This window comes from Camelus dromedarius, chromosome 16, assembly GCF_036321535.1.
Source record: "Camelus dromedarius isolate mCamDro1 chromosome 16, mCamDro1.pat, whole genome shotgun sequence".
NCBI classification, from domain to species: domain Eukaryota; kingdom Metazoa; phylum Chordata; class Mammalia; order Artiodactyla; family Camelidae; genus Camelus; species Camelus dromedarius.
Genome location: NC_087451.1, coordinates 16,260,679 through 16,273,134, shown reverse-complemented (window position 1 = coordinate 16,273,134; position 12,456 = coordinate 16,260,679). Strand labels below are relative to the sequence as shown.

Below are 12,456 nucleotides of genomic sequence, written 5' to 3'. Positions count from 1 at the left end.
CCCTCACCTGTCCTGGCTGTTGCACGGCTCCCGAAAGCAGGGAAACTGCAGCCCGTGCACCACACGGGCCTCGAACAGAAACTTGGGGGCCCAGAAGCCCAGGGCTCCAGTCACAAAGGCCATGGCTGTCACTCCAAGGGTCGACCACACAAAACTCCAGCTGCAAGAGAAAGTGCTCTGGCTGGAGCCGGCAGAGGGCTGGGGCTGGGGGGGTCCTGTCTGCTTCTGCTCGCTCCTCTCCCCTCTCTCCTGGGTACTTGGTCACCCTGGCACTCGGGTGGCTCCAGGCTCCACATCCTCCCTGACACTCCCTAAGAAGCCTTCCTCCCTCCTCTCTGCAGGAGCAACTCTCCCCAGCCTGAAAGGCTCAAATCCAACATCATGTTCTCCATCCAGCAAGATGTCCCTGTTGCCTCACTTTCCTCTAAGTACCTTCCACTCGGCTCATGGCTCTGTAACCAAGAGAGTGGGGGTCCTCTCCATGCCCCACATTTTGGTAAATCATGAGACCTGGGCATGCCAGTGACTCCTGTCTGCCTCCCCAACCATGCCTAGAACAGAGAGGGATGCACTCCCATGAGGCTTGGAGAGGTAAGTGATTCACCCCAGCATCTTCCCAGCCACCCTGAGAAGCTGGCAAGGCTAGAGAATTATGTCCATTGAATCAATGAGGGGAGTGAGGTTCCAAGTTTCAGGTCACTCAGGGATAAGGCAGAGGCAGAGCCAAGGCTGGAGCTCACGCCGCCTTCCTCCCTCCCTTCCTCCCAGCCCGCATTCTGTCACATGGCGAGGTGAAGGGGGCCTCCAAGTCGGGGAGGGACATCTCAGTTGGTGAATGGGAGCTCAGAGGAGGAAGAAGGTTGTGAATGTTGGGACAGTCAGGGAGGGCTCCCTGGAGGCAGAGGGAGGTCAGTGATGCTAGGGCAGACATAGGGGTTTTCAGTGACATGAGGGAGAAGAGGGACACTCACTTTCTCCCCAGGTATCTGACGTCTTCATACCAGGTGCTCTTTGGGCCCCCCACGGCCACTACCCCCTGCTTCTCAGCAGCTCCCCGGGGTGGGTCTGGAACCAGCAGGATAAGCAGGATCAAGGCCACAGCTTCCAGGCAAGGCATGACCTGGGGATAGGAAGGTCCAGGAAGCTCAGGGTCACACACTCCTGCAACCCAGGAGATCCTGTGGGTGGCTGAACTCTGTGGTCCAGGCTCTTGGGATGCTCTGTGCCCTGGAGGCGGGGGGTGGGCAAGGGGGGAGAGGGACTCATTTCCCCAGAGTTGGTTATGCACAGAGCTTAACATACCACTGCTCCCAACCCCCCACTCTGAGTACAGCCTCTCTGGGGAGTGGGGTGCCCTTGGTATTTGACTTAATACCCGTTTGTCCTGTACAGACACTACTATTGGGAGCAGTGAGCCTGACATGGTGGAGAGCTAGAGGCCTGACTACCCTGGCCCTGACTGCTGAGGACTTGCTGCTCCAATAACTGTCCCTTTTCCCAGTCCACGCCTCCACCTGCCAGGCCAGCCCTGCCCTAGTGTCCTTCCATCCCTGTCTCACTAATCCTCAAGATTCCATAAGGCAGCCTTTACTCCCCCCCAACTCTACAGATAGGCAAAGTGAGGCCCCGAAGAGGGAGGGGACTAGCCTGAGGTCACAGAGCTAGCCAACTGAGCAGCTGGGATTTGATCCCAGGGGCACGACTTTCAGAGGCCACGTTCCATACGAGGCCCCCAATGTCTGAAGCTGCTGACATCTGAGCACCCCCCACGGCGCCAGGTACTGTGCCAAGGGGCTAAGGCCACTAGAGGCTGGAAAGTCCCTGCTGGCCCAGTGGGAAAACAGAGGGAAGAAAAGGAAGCTGGACTCACTCGGAGGGCCCAACGCCAGTTCCCGGTCAGCTCCGTCACAGCCGACCCCAGCACATAACCCAGACCACTGCGGCAGAGGGGCGGGGAAACAGCAGTGAGGGGAAGGAGGCAGGCCCGGGGCCCCAAGACCAACCTAAGCGAGGGTGCGCCCACCCTAGGGAGCCAGCTCTCCGCAGCTCATGGCCATTTCACTGGGAAGAGTGAGCCACGTGAGACCCAGATGGCCACTGCCCTTGGTCAAGTCACTGGTGACCTCTGGCTCCAGGCCCAGCCCCAGCACCACTGTCCACTGTCTCCCAATATGAGGACCATGCACCTCCCCAAGGCTCAGCCCTGCCCCAGTGAGGCAATTTCAGGAAACCTGAGTCAGAGCTCAGGGTCCTGACTGCAAATCCCATTCTGCCCCACCCCACTGTGGGGTACACGGCCCAACCCCAACACACTTCCCTGTCTCCCCTCCCAGAGCCGGCCCCTCCCTGAGCAGGCCGTACGGCCAGGCTGCACTATCTCACCCCTTCCTGAGGTGGACTAGCAGGTAGGGAGCATCCTCATTACGTATCTCTAACTCCCACCATAGCCCATCGGTCGATGTTATTGGCACCATTTTTACAGATGAGGAAACTGAGGCTCAGAGAGCTAAAGGGACACAGGGAGGAAGGGGTAGAGTTGAGATTCCAAACCCAGCCCTCCTGCTCTGACGTCTCCTCCACCCAGCCCAGCCCCTGTTCTGACTCCTCTGGGCCTCAGTGTACCACCCAGGGAAGTGTATCCAGAGTAACACCAACCTTCCAACAGGAATAAAGATGTAGAAGATGGCCAGCACTCGGGTCCGCTGGTCCCTCACGAAGAGGTCACCCAGGACGGTGGGCGCAATGGTGGAGTAGCTGGCCGTGCCGGTGCCCACCAATCCCCGGGACAGGAAGAAGAGCCAGGAGTACTGGGCAGATGGGGACAAGACCGCAGTGAGTTCCAGAAATCACATCAGGAGGATTGTTATCAGAGGGACCGAGGGCATCTGGTAGCACGTGCCCCAGGAGAGGAGGAGGGGACCAGGGCTCCAGACACTTCACCATCCTCCCAGTCCAGGTTCCCCAAATCACACGGGTGCCCCCTGCTGGTGCCCACAGCTGCTACCTGCCCCCCACCACCCAAAGGAGCTCTCTTCCTGGGCAACGTCTTTGCTAACCAGGCCACTTCCCGCAGACGGGAGCGATTACCCTCACCTCTAGCCCCAGCACAGCCAGGCGGAAATAAAGCCACGGTGCCAGAGAGGAAGGCCTCTGTTAAGAAAGTCCAACGGGCTTCTCTCAGCCCTGGAATGCCCCGCCTGGCTCAGCAGGGGCTGGATCAGGGAGGAAGCAGTTTGGGGAGGGTCCCCCAGGGGCCTGGGCAGGGGTGAGAGCACCTACCCGGGGGGAGATGAAGGAACTGGAGAGGCCTGCTCCTGACCAGAGCAGAATACCGAAGCTCAGCGTGGCCTTGCGGCTGTGCCGGTCGCCCAGGTAGCCAAACACGGGTGCAGACAGCAGCAGGCAGCTGATGAAGACTGGAGGAGACATACAAGGGACAGCCTGCAGCCCCCCAATAAAGGTGGGGAGCAGATGGGCCCAGCAGGCTCAGAGAAGGGAACTGACTCAGATACTTAAGCTTGGCAGTGGGTGGAGGCCAGAAGGAAGAAAAATAAGGTGAATCCCCAATCTCCATCATTGCCCAGTCAGGAGGACTGGGAGGGAAGTGTAGGGGCTGGGCCCAGGCTCAAAACCCAGGCTGCTCGCTCACTGTGAAACCTTGAGTTACTAATTCCACCTCTCTGAGCATCAGCCCAACACTGGAGAAGTCAACATCCCCCTACGAGGCTCTGCAAAGGTGAGACTACAGTGACACTAAACATCATCCCCCAAGGCATGGAGCTGCTAGTGCGGGGTCTTTAGGAGAACTTCAGCCCCCTGTGAGCCGGATGTTGGGACTAGTCTGATTTTGCTCTCAAGCCTCTGCTGGAGGTGGGGGGGTGGAAGGCAAAGGGAGGGGGAGGCTGCAGGTGCCTCCTTTGAGCAGACGAGTACAGTTTAGAATGAGCGCAGTGGTTATAAACCAGTGGTCCCTGGAGGCTGGAAAAGAGTTGGTTTTCCTAAAGCTGGTAAAATATTCCCCTGACGCTGCTGTTGTATTTATACCTTTTTTTTTTTTTAAGTAAACGCTTACGAATTGGCCTCCGGACTAATGAATGCGTTTGCTATTCTGCGAAGACAAAGAAACTGCCACGTTTTTTCTTGACTATACCACGTGGATAGTTACCCTCACTGCTTCTGTTCAAATAAAAAATGCCTCCACCCTTCTCGGTGTGTCCTTGGCCTCCGAGAGCCGGCAGGTGGCGAGGGCAGTCTGACCCTCCTCCACCCGGTCGCACCAACCGAGGCCCTCAGGCTGTGGAGGCCCCGCCCAGCTCCAGGGTCTCCATTCATTGAACACTGATGATTGACACTTCCTGAGCCCAATGAGTGTTCAGACTCGTCCCAGCTCATCCCACTCCGCCCTGACCCGCTCCGTTATTGGGTTGAGCCCCGCGCAATTGCGGAAATTAGGCCAGTTTTGACCTACAAAAACGACAACTTAATATGGCTTGGCCTAATACTCTACAGAGAATGGTCTTTGGTGTCAACGGCATTTAAAAATTTAATAGCTACTGCCAAAACAGGCCTCCAAAAAGGCTGTATCAATTTACACTTGCGTAGAAGTGTGTACATATATGCCAGCACCCTTGCTGAAATTTGATAGGATCAATCGATTTGTGTTCATTTAATGGTTGAATAACAAATAGCGTCTCGCTGACGTTTTGATCTGCATTGTCCGTATTCACAGTAAGGCTGAGCTGCAGTTCCTGGGTTCACATCTGCCCAGTTTTCTATTGGGCTGTTTGTTAATAATTTCTCCCAGTCCTTTATATTTGTTTTAAGGATTTAAAATGCAAATTCGGAGGTGGGAGGGTATATAGCTCAGTGGTAGAGCGCATGCTTAGCATGCACAAGACCCTAGGTTCAATCCCCAGTACCTCCTTTTTTAAAATGTTATAAATAAACTAAATTAATTCCCCCCCCCAAAAAAAAAGTTTTAAAATAAAATAAAATGCAAATTCTGCGACTAAATACTTAGGCTCACATCCTGACCCCACCACTTCCTAGCTGTGTGACCTTGGGCAAATTCCTTAACTCTCCTGTTCCCCTTTAATCAACTGCACAATAAGATATTAATAGTCCTAAAATGAAGCATCTAAAAGGCAGTGATACGCTTTATGTGAATACTCAACAAAGTTACCTATTACTATTGCTAATTGCATTTATAATTTCAATCACCATCATACAGAAAAATTTAGCTTTGAGGTAGTCAAATTTATCACTCTTCCTCAGGGGGGGTTATTTCGTGTCTTGTTAATGCATATCTACTTTACCTAAAGATTATAAAGTATTTCCCCAAATCTTCTAATGCTTTCATGAGATGTGGGGCAAGAAACCTTTATAGGTTGTAAACACCTTAAACCTGCAGATCTCCTGGGGTGGAGAAGCCTACACCCAGGGGGAAGGCAGGCACCCCTTCACTCCCAGCATCTCCAGATTCACATCATTTCTGTCACAAGGTGGGAGTAATTAAGGAGCACAGGGCTAAGGGAAGGACTCTACAGGCAGCTACCTGGATTTGAATCCCAACTCTGCGACTTACTAGCTGTATGACCTTCAGCAAGCCCCACAACCTCTCTGTGCCTCAGGTTCATCATCTGTAAAATGGGCATAATAATAATCCCTGGCTCGAGGGCTTGTTGTGAAGATTAAATGAGTTAATGTTACAAAGCACTTAGAATAGTGGCACATGGTCAGGGTCACATCAGTGTTCGTTAAATATTGTAAATCAATTAACAGAGTCTAGTAGCTTATCGGTCCCGTGGTGGTGGTGGGGGAGGGTTGTCTGACCACTGCTTCCACCCACCTTCCACCCCACTCTTATAGCTTGATGAGCCCTCTGAGTCATCAGTTTCCTCCATTCAGCAGCCCTGCGGACAGACAGCAGAGTGGGTCTCAGGGCCTTTGCACAGTGACCCAGAAAGGTGAAAAGACTGACCTGAGGTCACCCGGGACAAGCCTGGTCATCCAGCCTCCAAGCCCACTGCCCTTTCCAAACGCCTTTTTGGGCTGCCTCTGCGGAGAAGACCCTTCCCTTCATCCGGTCTCAAATACACACACTCACACACACACCTCCCCACCACACACTCATAAGCACATCCTTGCATTCACATGCTCGCTCGCTCTCATACACACAAACTTCTCCCTCCCTGCAGCTCACTTATCAGGGGCCTTGTAGTAGTAATCCTGCTCACCACGGTAAGAAGCAGGGCATGGAAATGTTGACTCAGCTACCATTATCTGTTCAGTCTAGAAGGTTGTGGGTATTGAGTCGAGAGACTCTCTTTGGCTACAAATATGACTGGGAGAGCAGCACCAGCTGCCGGCCTCAGCTCGGAGACAGGAGTAATTGGAAAAAAACCATGATCTATCATGATCTACTAACTCTTTTGCTCGGTGCCTATTAAAGAAGTTTGTAGAACTGTGTACCCCTTCACACATTTTTGGCTGACATCTAAAATGTTTTTATCGTCAGTTTAAATAGAGGCAAAGGATGTGATTTCTAGCATTCTTGTATTTTTTTTTAACTATATTGTCATCCAAATCCTTAGGGCTGCAGATTGAGTTCATTCAGTTTATGGGAAATGTCCATGCTAGAGGCTAAGGGGCAAAGCCAGTCCTCATTTGCCAAATCAATCAAACAAATCAGACTGGTTGTCTGTAAGAGAGATATTAAACTGTTGGCTCCATTTTTTTTTTTATTGAAATAAATGTGTTGACACCCATCCCTGAGACAACCATCTCATTTATGAGTTCTCAGTCATAGATAAATAGTAGACTGTCACACGCCAGCGGGACAGCTAGATAAGGCTTGGCGCCTTGCCATCCTGGGTTTGTGGCCTGGAGGAAACATCTCCAGTCAGTGTCTACCGATGCTCTCTCTGTCCTGCTCCTGGGGCCTTGTCAGCAGAGGCCTAGCCACCACGACGGGCCCCTCTGTCCGGCACCCGGAAGATTTTTACATCCCAGGGCAGTGTACCATATTAAAACTCAGAAAGGAGGGAGGGTACAGCTCAGTGGCAGAGTGCGTGCTCAGCAAGCACGAGGTTCTGGGTTCAATCTCCAGTACCTCCACTATAATAAATAAGTAAATAAATAAACCTAGTTACCTCCCCCCCACCCAAACAAACAAACAAAACTCAGAAAAGGGGAGAGATGTTTGGCACTTTTTCCTGCCAAAAGTGGTGGGCAGGGGATTATTATTTTTCTGTCTGGGTTTTTTTTGTTGTTGTTGTTGTTTTTGGTAGGGGAAGGTAATTAGGTATATTTCTTTATTTTTAGAGGAGGTACTGGGGATTGAACCCAGGACCTCATGCATGCTAAGCATGCTCTCTACCATTTGAGCTGTACCTTCCCCGAGTAGGCAGGTGATTATTAAAGGGGAGGTAGGAAAGAGGAACCAGAGGCTTGTTCTCTGGCAGATCTATTTTAGGAAAATAGAAGATCTAGACACGGATTCTCTCAAAACTGGAGCGAGCATACGTGTATCCTGTGTTGTGACAGTGCGTGCACACATGTGGGCACATGCATGTGTGTGTGTGTGTCCCCATCCAGACACCCACAGGGGAAAGGTTAGTGCCTCATGCCCCAACCACCACCCACCCTGAAGGGGGAGGTGTGGCCGCTCCCCACTGCTGGACAGTAGGCCCCAGTGGGCCCAGACCTCATCTGAGCCCGTGCAGAATGCACGTGTCTCTGTCCGTCTCCTGGTCATCAGGTTTTTCAGGTCCGTGAGAAGAAAGCACACATGAGGATTTGTCAACCCCCAGCTAGTCTCCGGGACAAAGCCCAAACAAACATGAAGAATGAGTGACAAGTCCACAGTCAGGATCTGAAGCTCCAGAGACTTCTCCGGCCTCTCTGCGTCTCCCCTTGCCGCAGCACCTACCCTCAAACACTGAGAGGCTGTTCAGGCACCAGATCTCAATGTGTACTACCTCCTTCTCCGACCCAGACTGTCCCTCCCACCCAGACACCATGCATCCTCAGTGCCCCCTCCTCTGTGCTGGGGGACTCAGTGAGGCTCAGCCTGGCCCCCGTTTCCAGCAGCTGGAGCTAGACACTGCAGAAAAACCCCATCCAGCCCAAGCCCAGGGCCCCAGCTCCAGGGCAGGGGCCTCCCTCCTTACCCGTCTGAAGCAAACCAGCATTGCTGTCACTGATCCGGAAAAACTTCTGTACGTCCAGCAGCACTCCTGTGGACAGATAGACAGTGCTCGGGAAGTGGGAATAGCCTGCCAGGCCTCTAACAGCAGCTGCCCCCGCGTTTGGAACAGGCCCACAGCTGACCAGCACAGCACAGGTGTGACCCCTGGGCCCACCCGTTCTCCCCATCCCCGCCCCCCACGCGCATGCGCACAACCACACATGCGCAGACACAGCTTCAGGAGCCGGCACGCAGAGACGTGCGGACATCAAACATCCCTGGAAACACACATCCATGCACAAGCATGCATGCCCAGACACAGACACACAGTCATGCGGATCCACATAGGTACATACAAACAGGCATGCCCAGAACCATACACTCACAGAGGCAGAGATACAGATATACACACGGGAGCCTGCACGCACCGACATATAAGCCCAGTCTCGGACACCCAGACACCCAGACACACATACAGCTAGACGTACACATAAAGACGCCCCACATCAGAGCGACTGGCAACCATTCACTTAGATTACACGGTAAACAGAAGTCCCTGGGATCGTGCAACACAGCGGCCCTGCTGGTGTCCAAACTCCAGACATCCACAGACATACGTATACACACATGAGCGTGTACACATAGTCATACGTGCTCTGGCCTGCATGTGTACACACACAAGCATGCTTTTCCAGAGGCATGAGCACCCAGACATGAGAGTGCCCATGAATGCCTCAGAGACAGGTCCCACTTAGGTCCCATCTTAGCCCCATCTCCCTGAGGGTGGCAGGCTCTGGCTCTGCGCTAGGAGTCTCTGAAGCTAGGCCATGGGGTGCTGCAGTGGGGGGCGCTCAGCCTAATGCAGAGAGAGGAAGCGGGCCACTGGGCACCAGGCTCTATTGCCTGAAATCCCCTCAGCCCCTTGGTGGTATTTCAAAGTTAGTCAGGGTGCGAGGCACCTGCTTCTCTGAGCTGTGAGGCTCTGTCCCTGTCATTACTCTGATTGAGTTATAGGATGGCTGAGGGCCAGGTCCTGAGCTGGACACAGAGTTGTTTCCCTAAGACGAAACTATCACTGTCCCCATTATACAGATGAAGAAACAAAGGTCTGGCCACCCACGGTGGTGCAGCTGGAACTGGGGGAGCCAGGACTAGCATCCTAGGCAGAGGTAGCCCGCCCTCCACCCAGCGTCACAAGTGGGGCCCTGCAGAAACACCCCACAGCAGGAATAAAGGCCTACAATCCACACCCCAGAGACCTGCCAGTCAGTGAAGAAAAACCAAAGAATCAGCGAATCAAAGTAAAAGATTTTTGTTCTGACATTCACTTTGGACCCAATTGCCACAGCACCCAAATACCCACTTGTACGTCTTCCCTTTCAGTATTTTTCATTACACAAATGAGACATAGTCATTGGAAAGAAACAGAAACACAGATAAGCAAGTTAAGTGGCTAAGTAAAAATGCTCTCTAATTGCACTCACATTGGGGAACGGGACTCTGCCCCTCATTTTGGCTCCTCCCAGCCCGGTGCTGCTCTGTGGGCAGCCTGGGGCCAAGTGTGGGTCTGGCCTCCCAAAGACCTGCTTCCCACAAGAGAATTCTCCTTGCATGAGAATCACCTGCCCCCAGCAGTCCCCAGGCACTGGGCGGGGTGTCATTTCCCAGGGCCTCCCTCAACCCAATAACCTGGGCCGCTTCTCACACAGCCAGAGGAAGGGCCTCAGGCTGGCAGGACTCAGGGGCCGCGAGTCCAGCCAGGGCCTCTCAAGGCGAGTGACAGCAAGAGCAGGGCCCCCAGCCTGCGCAGCTGTGAGAGCACCACACCCCTGGTTGCCCCACTCCTGCCCTCTCCCCTTCTCTTCACAACCCCTGCCTCCCCCGAGTCCAGGACCCTCAGCTTCAGCCTGATCCACCGCAGTAGCCTCTGAAACACCTCCCTGTCTCCTTTAGCCTCCAATCTCCCCACTTGAAAAATGTTCCACGGCTCCCCATTTCCTCAGGAGAAACAGCAAGCTCCCAGCCTGGCACCCAAGAAGACTATGATCAGGCCCCAAAACCCCTTTTAGAATAATTTCCTGCTTTCTCCCCCTCCCTCCAGCCCAGATCAGAGGTGCACTTTCGCCCCATGTGCCTTGGCTCAGGCTGACCCCTCTCTCTGAATGCCCTGGCCTCACCCCATTCCTTCCCTGCCTTACTGGTTTTCTCAGCCTTCAAGACCCAAACCATATGCCCCTCCTCTGTGAATTCTGCCGGAAGCCTCAGTTTTTCATCCTGGGGCTGCCCAGCTGATGCCCTCCCGGCTGTCCTGGATTAGAGTTACTCATGCATGCGTTCTGTGTTGCCCTGAGCTCGTCCAAGACAGACACCCACCGGGTCTGGTGCTGTCTGTCTGCAACCCCTGAGTCCCAGTCAATCCATATCTGTGAGCTGCTAACTGATGAATCAATATTCTGGCCTCAGGGATGCCCAGCTGCCGCAGGAGCCCCCTCTGAGCTCCACGGCAGGTCTGTGCTTCCATCATCCCGCATCTCTCTGCCTTATGGGAGTCTTGTTAACGCGTTCCTCCCTCTGCCCCTTGAGATGGTCATTCCTGAGTTCAGGAGCTACAAGGCTGACTTACCCTCCCCTGGATCCCCAAGGCCTACCAGAGGGTCCCTCCCACAGTGCTCAGTCCATCTTGAGTGAATCCGTGATCAAGAGAGAAGAGGTTGAATCTTGAATGAATGAATGAATGAGTGAATGAGTCAGTCAATCAGTGAGTGACATGAAGACAGTGCAAGCTGAGCCCTGGGGCCTAAAGGAAGGCGGAGTGTATAAGGTTTGCACGCAACCTGCTGCCCCAGGAACACCCAGCCACCTAGTTCTTGCTTGGTAGTAGGGTCAGGCTCCCCTGTCCACCATGAGCTCACCCCGATGTTGCACCCAGAACCACCAGAACTTTGCCCGAGGCCCAGTCCTCCCTTCTGTCCTCACGCACCCATCCTCTGTCATGCAACCATGCCTGTGTGCATGCTCTTAATTTGGGGCTGGATTGGGAACTCAGTTGGCCCTCCCCCCATTCAGGCAGAGCTTAAACCACCCCTTGGGGTGAGAACAGCATGGATGTGCTCCCCAAGAAGAAAGTTTGTTGGACAGAAGGCCACTGTGGATACAGGACAGCCAGCAGGTAGATGGGCAGGTACCACCCAGGATGCCCGTCCCCTTCCTCACCTGCGATGATGAACCAGTTCATGTAGTTCAGGAGGTTGATGTAGCAGAGCACCGCGGCAGCCAGGTAAGCTCTCCAGCGGGACAGGCTCCAGGGGGCGAGAGTGGTCGGAGAGGGACACTGACCTGAGCCCAGCTCTGGGGACTGGCCCTGAGGTCCCTCCAGCCCAGGCTCCCCGCACTTCATGGACATGCCCCCAGCCTCCCCAGCCTGCAGCTCCCCACCCAGGATCGGTGCCGAGGCAAAGACACATCAGCTCTGCACCGAGTCACTTCCTGTGGGCTCCCAGCCTCCCAACCTCAAAGCAGCTTCCCTAACCACTGAGTATCTTATCGCAGGTCCCTGTTGAGCCCACTGCAGCCTCGCCGGTGAGATTTCACCATCTCCAGCCTCTGAGGCCTGCTGGGGGGAGGAGAGCTCCTGGCCCCGCCACCCAGAGTAGATGGCCCTTTTGACCTAGGCTGCAGCTGCCATGGCCGCAGTGAGGAAGAGAAGCTTTGCAGGACAGGAAGTGAGATGAGTCTCCCAGAGTCCTGTGCACTGTGAGAGGGTCTGTGAAGGAGGGACTCGAAGCCGGGTCATATCAGGAAGGCTGGGTGTGGGCCAGGAGAGTGCACTGAGCTGGACCGTCAGAGGAGGCCAACACCTGCTCCTAACATCCCACCTAGAGAAACAAAGACGGCGAGTGGCTGCCGAATGGGAAGGCAGCCTGTGGGCAAAACTCATTCATGGATGCAAAATCTGGAGGGAGATTTTTGATGAGGGGCATGATATTGGCATGGTCTTCAAGTGTCTCCTTATGGATTGTTTCTTAGTAGCAGGTGGGAGGAGGGTAACAATGCAGGAGATGAATCAGGCAACATTTTGAGGGAAGGACTAAAATAGCATTACCAGATCTTTAAGGGTTGGGGAAGGAAGTGTTTGGCTTGGTAACTCCGTCTCGATGTGGTTCGAGAATTCTCCTCTGGTTCACCGTCACGGCCATGTATTTGTCCATTCCTGAAACGGCCACTGCGCACATCCACAGGCTCACTAACTGCATGGATGGTCTTGGGGA

The 12,456-nt window shown here is 53.9% G+C and overlaps 1 protein-coding gene across 2 annotated transcripts in view; it reads right to left on the bottom strand.

The window, feature by feature from the left end:
• The window catches only part of SPNS3 (SPNS lysolipid transporter 3, sphingosine-1-phosphate (putative)), a 43,344-nt gene extending 31,475 nt beyond the window's left edge, over positions 1 to 11,869 (bottom strand). For both annotated transcript variants that reach the window (XM_031469502.2, XM_031469503.2), the window contains exons 1-7: positions 11,402 to 11,869; positions 8,172 to 8,237; positions 3,280 to 3,416; positions 2,656 to 2,807; positions 1,871 to 1,937; positions 972 to 1,120; positions 8 to 160 (exon numbers count right to left, since the gene is read on the bottom strand). In XM_031469502.2, the coding sequence (XP_031325362.2) occupies positions 8 to 160; positions 972 to 1,120; positions 1,871 to 1,937; positions 2,656 to 2,807; positions 3,280 to 3,416; positions 8,172 to 8,237; positions 11,402 to 11,591 (914 nt within the window). In that variant the 5' untranslated portion in view covers positions 11,592 to 11,869. The remainder of the gene's footprint in view (positions 1 to 7; positions 161 to 971; positions 1,121 to 1,870; positions 1,938 to 2,655; positions 2,808 to 3,279; positions 3,417 to 8,171; positions 8,238 to 11,401) is intronic.
• Positions 11,870 to 12,456: the final 587 nt, after the last annotated feature.